General features: G+C 34.4%; 1 protein-coding gene across 1 annotated transcript; it reads left to right on the top strand.

Annotated features, from left to right (window-relative positions):
- The first annotated feature begins 145 nt into the window (after positions 1-145).
- On the top strand, positions 146-10754 carry LOC134274896 (uncharacterized). The gene is made up of 9 exons (XM_062757137.1): positions 146-1343; positions 2311-2512; positions 3134-3163; positions 7595-7717; positions 8678-8778; positions 9083-9188; positions 9409-9582; positions 9823-9983; positions 10561-10754. Exons 1-9 carry the CDS (start codon positions 534-536, stop codon positions 10657-10659), a joined length of 1806 nt encoding a protein of 601 aa, XP_062613121.1. The 5' UTR covers positions 146-533; the 3' UTR covers positions 10660-10754.
- The last annotated feature ends 391 nt before the right edge of the window (positions 10755-11145 follow it).

Below are 11145 nucleotides of genomic sequence, written 5' to 3'. Positions count from 1 at the left end.
TCCCACTGCATGATTTTCCATTTTATTTGTTTATAATTAACGTGTGTTGTTCAACTTCTGATTGCTTAAAAACTAAAGGTTTGTCCACATACGTATATTTCAATCATGACATCAAAAGACAAAGGGGGAACATGAAGATCGATTTCAATCAGGGCGACTGACACGAAATCAACAACATAAGGTACGGGTCATACAAGAACGAAAAACTTTAAAATTCACGTTATTTTTCTTTGCTTACATTTATAGAATCTCCAACAGAAGAATAGAGGAAAAGGCCGTTATTTCTAGATATAGGACCGTCGTTTCCGCGTTGTGATATTTGCCAACAGAAGGAGAAAAAAACGCATAATAAAATACACAGGAAGACATCCATTATACAAGTGGTGGCTTTTTTATTGAGGACATTATAATGGTGATGTGATGCCTGCTTCAACGAAAATCTAGTATTCATTTGGTAGGAAACTGTTCTATTCAAATAATCAGGATTAGAATAAAGTGGGGGAAATTAACTTTAAACATATTTTTCGTTCAAGATGGATTTTAAGTTTGCGGTGGTTATACATGTTATACTTGCATGTTTTAACGTTGGAGTATTCGGACAAATGCTGATTAGAGGCATGCCGACTGTGAACAACCTACCAGTATCTCAAAACAGGGGAACACTGCCCCCTACCGGTGGTTCTTCCGTAAATGGAGTTCCCGTACCCCCAGGTGGTGTAATACCTCCGCCAAGCAACTCATTTACAGCAGCCCCAAGTCAGTCTCCCACTCAACCACCACCATGGCTCTCAGCTCAAAATGGCGGAAATATTCCCGCCATGCCTACAGCGCCACCTAGATCTACTCCAACTATTACGTTTGTTTCTGTGTCTGGATCTTTTCCTTCTGTTTCAATTCCAGACAATGGATTTGATGATCATTACGTCACAATCAAATCGATGTTCGATACCTATTACCCTAATGTGCCCCCTCTTCGGAGGGCCGAGAATCGACCGACTCTACAAATTTTTCAAGGGAATACTGGAGTAGCGGGAACGGCGGTCGTGTCCGACGATCCGTCAACTATATACGTGCAATACGCTCTGCCGCAACAAAACGCATTGGCGTATTTACCCTTCACGAGTGACAATTCCAGGAGACTTTCATACCCAGAAAAGCCAATATATTTGCCATACCCTCAGTTAGCTGTGCGTATTCCCACCACGGGGGAAATTTTCCCGGTCTATATACCGTTCCAACCCAACGAAAATCGACGGAAAGGAGAGGAACCGGAAATGTTCATACCATCCATTGTCCCCGGAAGTAATCTACCACTGTACGAGGCAGCAGTACCAGCCCTTCCGGTTTGTACATTTTGAGTACCCATATCCCACTCCACCCATCACCAACCCCCTCGCCAATATTACAGTTGTATACAAAAAATTATATGATTTTGAGCGATTTAAAACTGCATTATGCCATATAATTGAATTTTGCTTAGAAGTATACTAGTTTTAGGACATATCGCTTTTTAAAATCAGAGTTGTGGTCAAGGAAAACTAGTATCAAATTTATCTTAATTACTGGTTTATGATCACTATGAGTAAAATTAATTAGACATAAGCGTGTGAAATAACTTCTTGCATTGTACTATATTTCCAAGATTTATAAATTAATATAGGGCACTGGCAATTACTGTCGCACAATGTATGTACAACATGACCATATTCTGGTATGACCGATTCAAAAAAAAATTAACTGTCTTTCCATCAATGAATACAAGTAACGGTGGTCATGTCTTTTATGTCAGAAGCGCATGACCATGTTATAAAACAATTATTTGTGTTATGGCTTTATGTACAACACCTGTCCTCTGTTAATATGCAATAAATATATATATAGGTTTTTCTGGCTTATATGGCATGACACCATGTTAAGGTCAAGATCTGAGAAAATACCTGTAATTACCTGTTATTACTATTTTTGGATCATGATTTATGTTTGATTTTTAGAAACACTATCTCTTCAAAAATGGTAATTGAAAGAATTTTTTTTTTTTTTTTTTTTTTGCGAAAAGCGGGGGTGGGTGGATGGGGAGGACTGGAGCTTTTATAATATTTTGTATGGAAATAAAAAATGAAATGTTAATGTTTACTTAATGAATAATATTGATTTCTAGTAAATGTTGATTTCTAGTAATGGATAATGTTCATTAATAGTAAATAATATATAAAGGCTAAGTCTCCTTGGAAACTTTTGACACATGTATGAGTATTGAATTTTGATCCAAGTTTTCTTTCTGATAAAATATTTTTTTTTGCTATACTGCAGACCAGTGTCTCAACAAATGCTCAGCTTCGAAGTGAAACTAACAATGGAAACTTATCCACGCAGCAACCTAATTCCGGTACGAGCTCCCAGCAACAAACAACAAACCCTCAAGCAACCTCGGATGTAAAGGTTGCAGAGCAACAAAAAGTTCCCCCTCAGAAACCTGGCCCAGAATCTAGTAACCTAGTGATGTCTTTAGACGGTAAAGCATTCGAATGAAAGAGACTATTTTACACTGATAATTTTTAGTATTGGAAAAGATAAAAAAAAACAACTACAAATTGCAATTAAACAATGGTTGCATTATATATTGAGAGGTAAATCTTAAGAAGATTCAATCACATAAAGGGCTAAAGTCGCAGCTATATATATATAGAGTTGATTTAAAAACCTAAAAATTGGAGGCAAAATATACCAAAATACCCGGTAGCAAATGTACTTATATTTGTAGACTGACTTTCCCAACTGGCGTACAAATCAATTTATTCTCTCAAAACCACGTAAAGGGTATACTAGTATGAGGTACGGAAACATATAAAACATATACACATATAAGTATACAGATACTCATCGTCGCAAACCACGGCCAAAATGTACGATCCTCTCCCATTCTAGGAGATAGCTATATGCGGACTCCGGACCGTGGCTTGAGAGGATGACAGATACTCAAGTGGTCGATTTCAGTTTCCTTCTTTTCTCCCATAATGAGAAAGGGAGAGGGGGATTGTCCACTACCAAAGTATTAACTTGTAATTTATATGTGACAACAAAAAAGTTAAGTTATGCACTTTTATGTTAATACTGTCTTAATTTTGCATTTCAGGACGATCTCCGAAATGGACCGACCTACGTAGTAAGTTTAAGTATAAACAATTGGTAGAGAGAAAACCTGAGGGAAGAATTTATCCTGTTTTCTATTTAAAAGCCGACCGTTTGCTTCAAAGAAATGTGCATTTTATAGCTTTATCAAAAGGCACTCATTTGCGTAAAAAAAATTAACAATTGAATAATAAACAAAATATTTTGAGGGGATATGCTTATTTTCAACATTAATTGCATTGGCCTATAATATGTTGAACTTTGGTCCATAAAGCCACAAAAGGCCATGCAGCTTTAGAATAACTCAGGATCATAAATTTGAGTATGTAGGTAGGTTAGAAATTTTTATTCAGAAAATTTCAATTTCAATGATATTTGAAGATGGGGGAACAAGGCGGGCAGAATGCCTATAGCGTCGGATATTAAGAAATCATATTCAGTATGTGAATTGGGTATATAAATTAACTCCTCATTATTAAAATTTATGAAATTATGAGAAAAACAACCTTTTCTGAGAGAATATAAAATCTCGTAAAAACATTTCTTTTATAAAAATATTCGTGGGATTCGAACCCTAGCAATAAAAATCCGACGTATCATACAGATTTGAGACTAACGCGCTAACCACTATGCTACATGGCTCATGATGATTTAAATCATGTTTGTGATATGACCCTTGACTTAATGGACATGAAGTATTTCTCGGAAAGATACGAATGCTTTGTCATAAAAGTGTACTTTTAAGTTATAGTGGGTCTTCGCTCCATGTTTTTGTAAACCAAAGAATGTATATTTTATTGCAAACTTTTAGGATTACCTTTCATAATCAAAGTACTGAAAGTACTGATAGACGGAGGCTTGGAATGAACATGATTTGTTGTCTCTTTGGGAATTTTTTATTCATATTTTGACCCCAACATTTGCCTAAAGGTAGTTGGCCATATCTTTTGAACATTAGATACCAGGACATTTATACTTCATATTTGTATTTTTGTGGAAAGACCTTTCATTAGATATTAACAAGCTTGACCTTTTGACCTTGACCTACGAGATTCCATACTTATGAAGAAACTTTAACCTTGGCCATAAGTTTTGAATGGTAAGGGATAAATAGTGCTTTTTATACGTACATATGTAATCCTTGTAAGAAGACCCAGAACTTTGACCTTTTGACCTTGGAGTTTGACCTACTTTTATAAAGCAAATCTTGACCATAACTTGAAAAGGTTTTGGGTTAGTGCTTTCATACTTTATATATTTAATCCTTATGACAAGACCTTTCATTTTATAGCAAGACATTTGACTTTGGAGTTTGGCCTACTTTAAAAAAAATATCATTTTTCATAACTTTTGAAGGGTTAGGGCTTCATACTTCACATATGTATTCTTTGTGGGAAGACCTTTCATAACATACCAACAATCATGACCTTTTGACCTTTACCTTGGAGATTTCCGTACTTATGGATTAACTTTAGCCTTAGCCTACTTTCATATTTCACAATTGTATTTCCAGTAAGAATACCATACTTTTGGTACCAATATATTAAATTTGCATCTTCGCTATATTGCCACACGGGGGGCCAGAGTGTTTCACAAATACATCTTCTTCATTTATTTATCGTGGTCTAATGTTTAATTATGTAATTTACTGAATTCCCATTTTTCATCAAAAGGACAAACCACTCTAATTGCAATAAACTATATTAATTTGAATTCTTTAGTGACTCATGGTAAGAGCTTCCTGAAATGTGAGAAAACCAAAAGTACTTTAGTATATCTAACTCTTCAGGACTAAAAGGAGCTGAGATACAAGCATTCAGATATATCAATGCATAGATGTAAACATGCACATTCAACTTTTGATTAACAATTCTGTTGTGTTGGGTAATGAACATGAAGAGGATGCAAATATTTCAAACATTATGAAAAATATTAAGCAGAACAAACGCCTGTTTGGTCCAGATCATAAAATGTTCTAAGCTCTATAGCTTTTATTTTCCAGTGTGCATTAATCCTGACTTCCAAATTCTTACTTGACTGGTGATACCTTAAGAAAACATTTGCATCCAGGTGAAAGTTGACACGTATCGCAAAATGTGCCATCCCATTGTTTAAGTTTAATAAAGTGATTACAACGCCTTAATACTAGATCTCATGGATTCAACGATACCCTAATATCCAGTATTATATGTGATTTTACGGATAATACCCAATTTCGTGGAAAATCCTTCCCGTTTCAGAGGTGGATCCAGCCATTTTTGAAAGGGGAGTTCTAGGGTTGTACTGTATACTCTATATTCTTTCATTTAAAAGGGAATAGTGAGTGGAAGAAACTTAATGTGTGAGAATCTATCTATTTAATACATAAGTTAGACGTACAAATACATGTATTTTAATTTATTCTCGGAAAATATTTTTTCTCTCTCTTTCTCTCTCTCTCCACTTGACAAAAAATAAAGGGGGCTTCCAACCCCGGAACCTACCCTCCTTTGGATCCACCAATGAACCGCTTACAAGCATTCACCCATCTTTGACACTTTAATTTTCAATATCTCTCCAAAGTTTGGGAAACCTAATAAGTTTAACTCCTTGCATATATTTTTTGTGGGCATACTTTGAGTCACTATTGCAGATTCCATGACAACAGTGTTTTAATGCATCCTTTTTTTGCACAGATTAGCCATAATATTACTTAATTAATTTACACCACAAAGTAAGATTCAAGCCACTGTTTTGGTCATGTAAACATAGAAACATGTGGGTCAGTTTGTCCCATCTAAATAGTTTGCAAAATCTTCTGAAATATGTGATAAGGAATTCTAAAAATAGATGCAGCAGAGATTCTGTACCTGTGCTATAAACAGATAAGACGCAGCTCTCTGCTGAGTCAGTGAGTGAACATTTAAAATATGTCAGTTTCAATGATTTCTTTTACCTAGGTAATGTAGGGTATTAATGTGATAGGACCTTCGCAAACTAATTTAAAAGCCCTCAGGCGAGGTCAGATAATTATAGGTTCATGAGGAAAAAAAAAGAATTATGTATTGTTTTTGGAAAATATTGTGACCGAATTAGATTAATTGCATCAAAATCAGATGCAGAGAACTGCACTCGGTGATCTGTTTTGGTTTCCCCGACAATTTAAATTCTGTGTCAGCGAGAGTTTTTATCAGCCAATGAGCGTGTCAGCAGCAGACTCTATACATCACTGATCACCTGTCTGTATACAGCGCATATCTGATATCAGACAGGCAGGCCAGTTTATCAAAATTTAGCCTGGTTCCCTGTCCCTGTTTTGCTTCGTGTACCCCTGCCTTGGAAAGTATGAGCCTGGGGACAAGGCTAATCAAAGTTAACGTGATTTGCCGCTAGATGGCGATCGCAAATTCTCTTCCGCCTCAGATGAGCGGTACCAATAGAGCGGAGGCTACGCCTCCGTCTAAAAATGGAGCGAAGACCCATTGAAAAATGTTGTTAAAGTTTGAGAAAATGATCGTTTTTGTTCTTTTTAGTGTGTGTATGCTTTTTCATAGAAAAATTTTTTCAGTCTTTGTGAGATTTTTTGTAAATTGTAGAGATTTTACATTAAGTATACTTTAATATTAGATGAAATATCAAATAAAATTTGGGTATAAATGAGATTAAATTTTCCACTTCTTATCTGTCACACTATAGGCACTTCGTCCATCTTATCCCCCATCTTCTTTTTAAACACATTTCCAGAATACATAAAAAAAAGTTAATTGCTTAATTAAAAGAAAGTTTTGAGTCGGTCATTTATAGCCGGTCGGTCGGGACAGGGCAACCACAAAATTTTTTAAAGATGGCCTAATAACCAAAATATCAAACGACATTTATATGATTTACTTACAAGCGGATGTTTGTGGGTTTTTTTTTTTTTAAATGTCAATCTCCGGGAAATGCCGCATTCGGTCAACAGCTTGTTAATCATTTATGTCAAGGACAATTTAAAGAAAATAAGTTTATTATATTTCAGTAAAGGGAAACCGAGTTTAAGAAAGGAATTTGGGAGTGTATTACTTAGGAATGGGGGAGGGAAAGAGGGTATCGAACAAGTATCCTTTAAATTGGAAAAAAAATATGTACTTTTAATCAATTACTGAAATGTGGCTATTATTCGCATTTATGGAAAATGTGCTCTATGATATTCCAAATCTCAGTAACCTTTCTGCATTAAATCTTAAAGATTCACACAACTTTTCAACCCTTTATGGGACATAACTGTGTAATTTGAATGAAAAATAAAATTAATACTTTTAAATTTATTCATAACAGATATAACTTTACAAATATAAGTTGTTTTCAATTGCAAATTTTTTAAAAGCAAATTAATTGTATCATCTCTTCTTTAATTTTAAACTTTTAGAAAAGTTTTTTTTACATAAAAATAAATCTATAAATTATGTCCTATTTTGTATTTCAAATTGTTCTTCATTTCTCCTAGTAACTTGGGACTACAATTCTACAAGTCCAAGCTTCAACACAAATCCCGCTGCTTTTTCACAACTCCCATTAAGAGAATCCGACGCCATTTTAGAGGGATTCACAATGCTGACTGACTGTACAGGTAATTCAATCAATTTAATTTTAATTACTTTATTCTTTGAATTTAGAGTCAAAGTAATGAGAATATTGTTAGCATGCATTGAATTTTTATTGTGAAAAAGCAATTAAGAAAAATTGCAATATATATAGGACCTAAATTTATATACATGTAATTTATATGCATGTATAACCTTACCCCCCCCCCCCCCTTCACAAAAAATGGTAGCACCACAGAAAATCAGAAGAGAGAAAAAAAGATTCTCTCAAACAGAGTCGTCATTTAAAAAACCTTGAATTCATTATCAATCAAACTAAACATATGCCTCATAAACAATGCAAACAATATAGAGATAACATGCAACAGAACTGAGATTAAAAGTTAACCTGTTTGATTAACTGTGTCGATAGGAATTTAACGGCATTTCAATCAACATTTATTGATTGATTTATTGTGACATTTCCTGCTTACAAAACGATTCATCAGATGACGAATTTGTAAACACCCATCATTTGATTCATTACGCGGTAAACACTCATTGATGAAAGAAAAGAATGTAATTACTTTATACAGTTAATCCTCGTTATCTCGAACTCAACTGGACCAAAAAACTTCCAATCTAGCTGATTAAAATCAGACTTCTTAGATCCGTGCCGTACACTTCTTACGCAGAGTGTACACGGCGCGGATCTAAGAAGTCTGATTTTAATTAGATTGAATAAACGTCCAGATATTCAAGTATTCAAGATTTTCAGGGTAAAATTACTGATAGATTAAGAATTCTATATCACTTTTAAATCGATAAATCTAAAGTATCCGAGAAATCAGTGTTCGATATACACTGAAGGTATACACTCTAAAGGTCGAGGTAGATTTGTGAAATATTTTGCTGTAAAATCTAAAAACGATATACCAAGTTTAGATACACTCCACTAAATTTAATTAAAATTAAGCTCCTCAATGAACATATTTTGTAAATTTCAGGATCAGTCAACTTTATTGGTAAGCGCTATTGGAGAAACAACGACCCAGCTGTTATACTTATTTACGATTCCCAGGGCCTTATCGCGGGACTTCAAACAGGGGTAAGGGTAGATGCAACAATGTAGCCCTCCCCCTTTTTGGTCAGATTTTTTTAAAAAATTGGAGAGGGCTACATTATTGCAACTACGGTAAGGGTTAAATACAAGAAACAGATCCTTCAGATGTTGAACACTATACAGCATTAAAGAATCGTGTTAATCGTGTATTTATAGTTTCTTTGAAACTGCTTGAAGAAAACATAAGAATTGAGGTCATGGTCACTGATACAGAAGGACAAGGTCATAAAAATATGATGCCGTTGGAATAATTGTTCTCAGATATATTTTTAAATTTTCATGTTTGCAGATCCCAGATAATCTGTCCAATGGCTATCCGACGAGAAATCTGAAACCCCGCCCTTTTGTCCAGGAAGGAAATTTACTCTTCGTTACAGCGTACTTCATGGAACCTTGTAAGATTCTGTAATGTTTTTTAAAAAGTATGCCAAAATTTTACAATTTTGAAAAAAAAAATTATCAGATATTATATTTTTAACTTGAATAAAAGACAATATTTAAATAAATAAAATGAATGTTAAAAGACATACAAGTGAATATGTGAACTACCTTACATATTAAACGAAATGGACATACTTTGACAGTTGTGTACAAGTATTGTACTTTTTGCTACAGCTAAAATATGTGCCTCTACGAGAACCGAGACACAGCTGGTTTCTGAGGGGATAGGAACAGGACTGTATTTCCAGAATGGACCCGATCCCATGTCTGATTCCGTGCCTGTACCGACAGACGAAACTACCATTCAGGAGACCCTCTGGGGCCAGGGACAGTGTTTGCCCAGATTAGGTAGGTCATATCCTCCAACTAGGGGTAGGGAAGGGGAGTGGGCTTATTCCGTAAATCATAACGCTGTGGAATCTACTTTTTAAAAGGAATATTTAAAATTGACAAATTTTTAAATGGTTTTCTATGAATGCATAGAACTGTGATAAATTTAGCTATGAAGTATTCAATTTTATTTTGTTTTTTCTCAATGATGAAAGTACAAAGATGCTAGTAAATGATGCTCTATTTGATGTTGACTAGGTAACCAGTATCATTTCAATGTGCGACGAGATATGTACTGTGAGGAAATGGCGCCGTTTTACTTGATGTACGACAGGGGTAAACTGGTGGCCTTTGCTTGGTTCTTTGTGTCTGACATTCAGTCACCCGTATTTGAGAAAATCCCACCAACGATGTATTCAGTAAGATACTTATATAATACTACAGTTGAACTTCGGTATCTCGAAACATCAATATCTGGAATTACATGGATATGTCAAAGTGATTTGGAGGTCCCAAACACTTATTCTCTCAGTATTTTACCCTGATATCTTGAATTATCAGATATCTTGAAGTTTTTCCTTGGTCCCATTGAGTTCGAGATAACGAAATTTGACTGTATATACACAATGACAAAAGTTTATTATAATTCATTATGCATTACCGTCAGTTTATGACCTAACATCAATCTGCACACCACTATATGCCTTTTTCGATCGAGTTGAGAATTTCTCAACTCAATACAAAAAGAATGATTGAGAAATGTTCCGACTGTCTATTACATGTTACTGATGTAATATGTTAATGACACATTATAAACTCTACAATCTATGACATACTAGTATGTTAATGGCATATCATTGCACAAACAATTTTTCAAGTATTTTATTCGTCTATTTCAAGAATTATTGTTGTCTTAATTCTTAAAGCGCTATCATATGGATTGATAGATATAATAATATGTGGAGGTACTAATCTAATTTTTCTTTTATTTTTCAGAAAATGTTCCAGACAGTACCGGAATGTTTATACAACATGGGCCAAGTGACCACACTTCACGTATTCCTGACAAACCAATACAACGAAATAAGTTGTTGAGCAACTGGAATAAAACAATTATATATTTAAACCTTTGGATGTTACTTTGAAGGAAGACAGTAAACATGTACCATGTACAGGCATATTAATAAAAAATTTCGGATAAAAAGTATTATATTTTCAGTTCACCTGAAATGTATCGAAGTTACAATTTAAGATTATCTTGTGAAACAACCCTACATGTTCAAGTACCACTATAGATTGTTTTCCTATGACGTATTTTGCCTTGGGTTATTCCCCTTGGCCACTATCTTGAAGTCAAGGTAGTGAATTTTTCTCTTTGAGCAACTACATGTTGTTTTAAACATGCATGCCCGAAATATATGGGGAAAATATTTACAATCTTGAAATTATGAATTAAAACAGACTTTAACAAATGTATATTCAATTTAATAAGAAAAACAGTGTTATCTTTACCTCAGTACTCAGTATGACAAATTGAACTTGACTGATTAATAAAGGGATCAGGGAATGTTGACCTACAAT

This window comes from Saccostrea cucullata, unplaced genomic scaffold (genome assembly GCF_032062105.1).
Source record: "Saccostrea cucullata isolate Sc308-1 unplaced genomic scaffold, CSIRO_AGI_Scuc_v1 ctg14583, whole genome shotgun sequence".
Taxonomy (NCBI): Eukaryota; Metazoa; Mollusca; class Bivalvia; order Ostreida; family Ostreidae; genus Saccostrea; species Saccostrea cuccullata.
This window is presented reverse-complemented; position numbering and strand designations above follow the sequence as displayed.

Excerpts from the sequence above, each read along its gene's own strand:
- LOC134274896 (XM_062757137.1), top strand. The coding sequence starts at position 534 with ATGGATTTTAAGTTTGCGGTGGTTATACATGTTATACTTGCATGTTTT. Across the intron at positions 9,189-9,408 it reads AGCGTACTTCATGGAACCTT|CTAAAATATGTGCCTCTACG; the intron begins GTAAGATTCTGT and ends TTTTTGCTACAG. Across the intron at positions 9,583-9,822 it reads ACAGTGTTTGCCCAGATTAG|GTAACCAGTATCATTTCAAT; the intron begins GTAGGTCATATC and ends GATGTTGACTAG.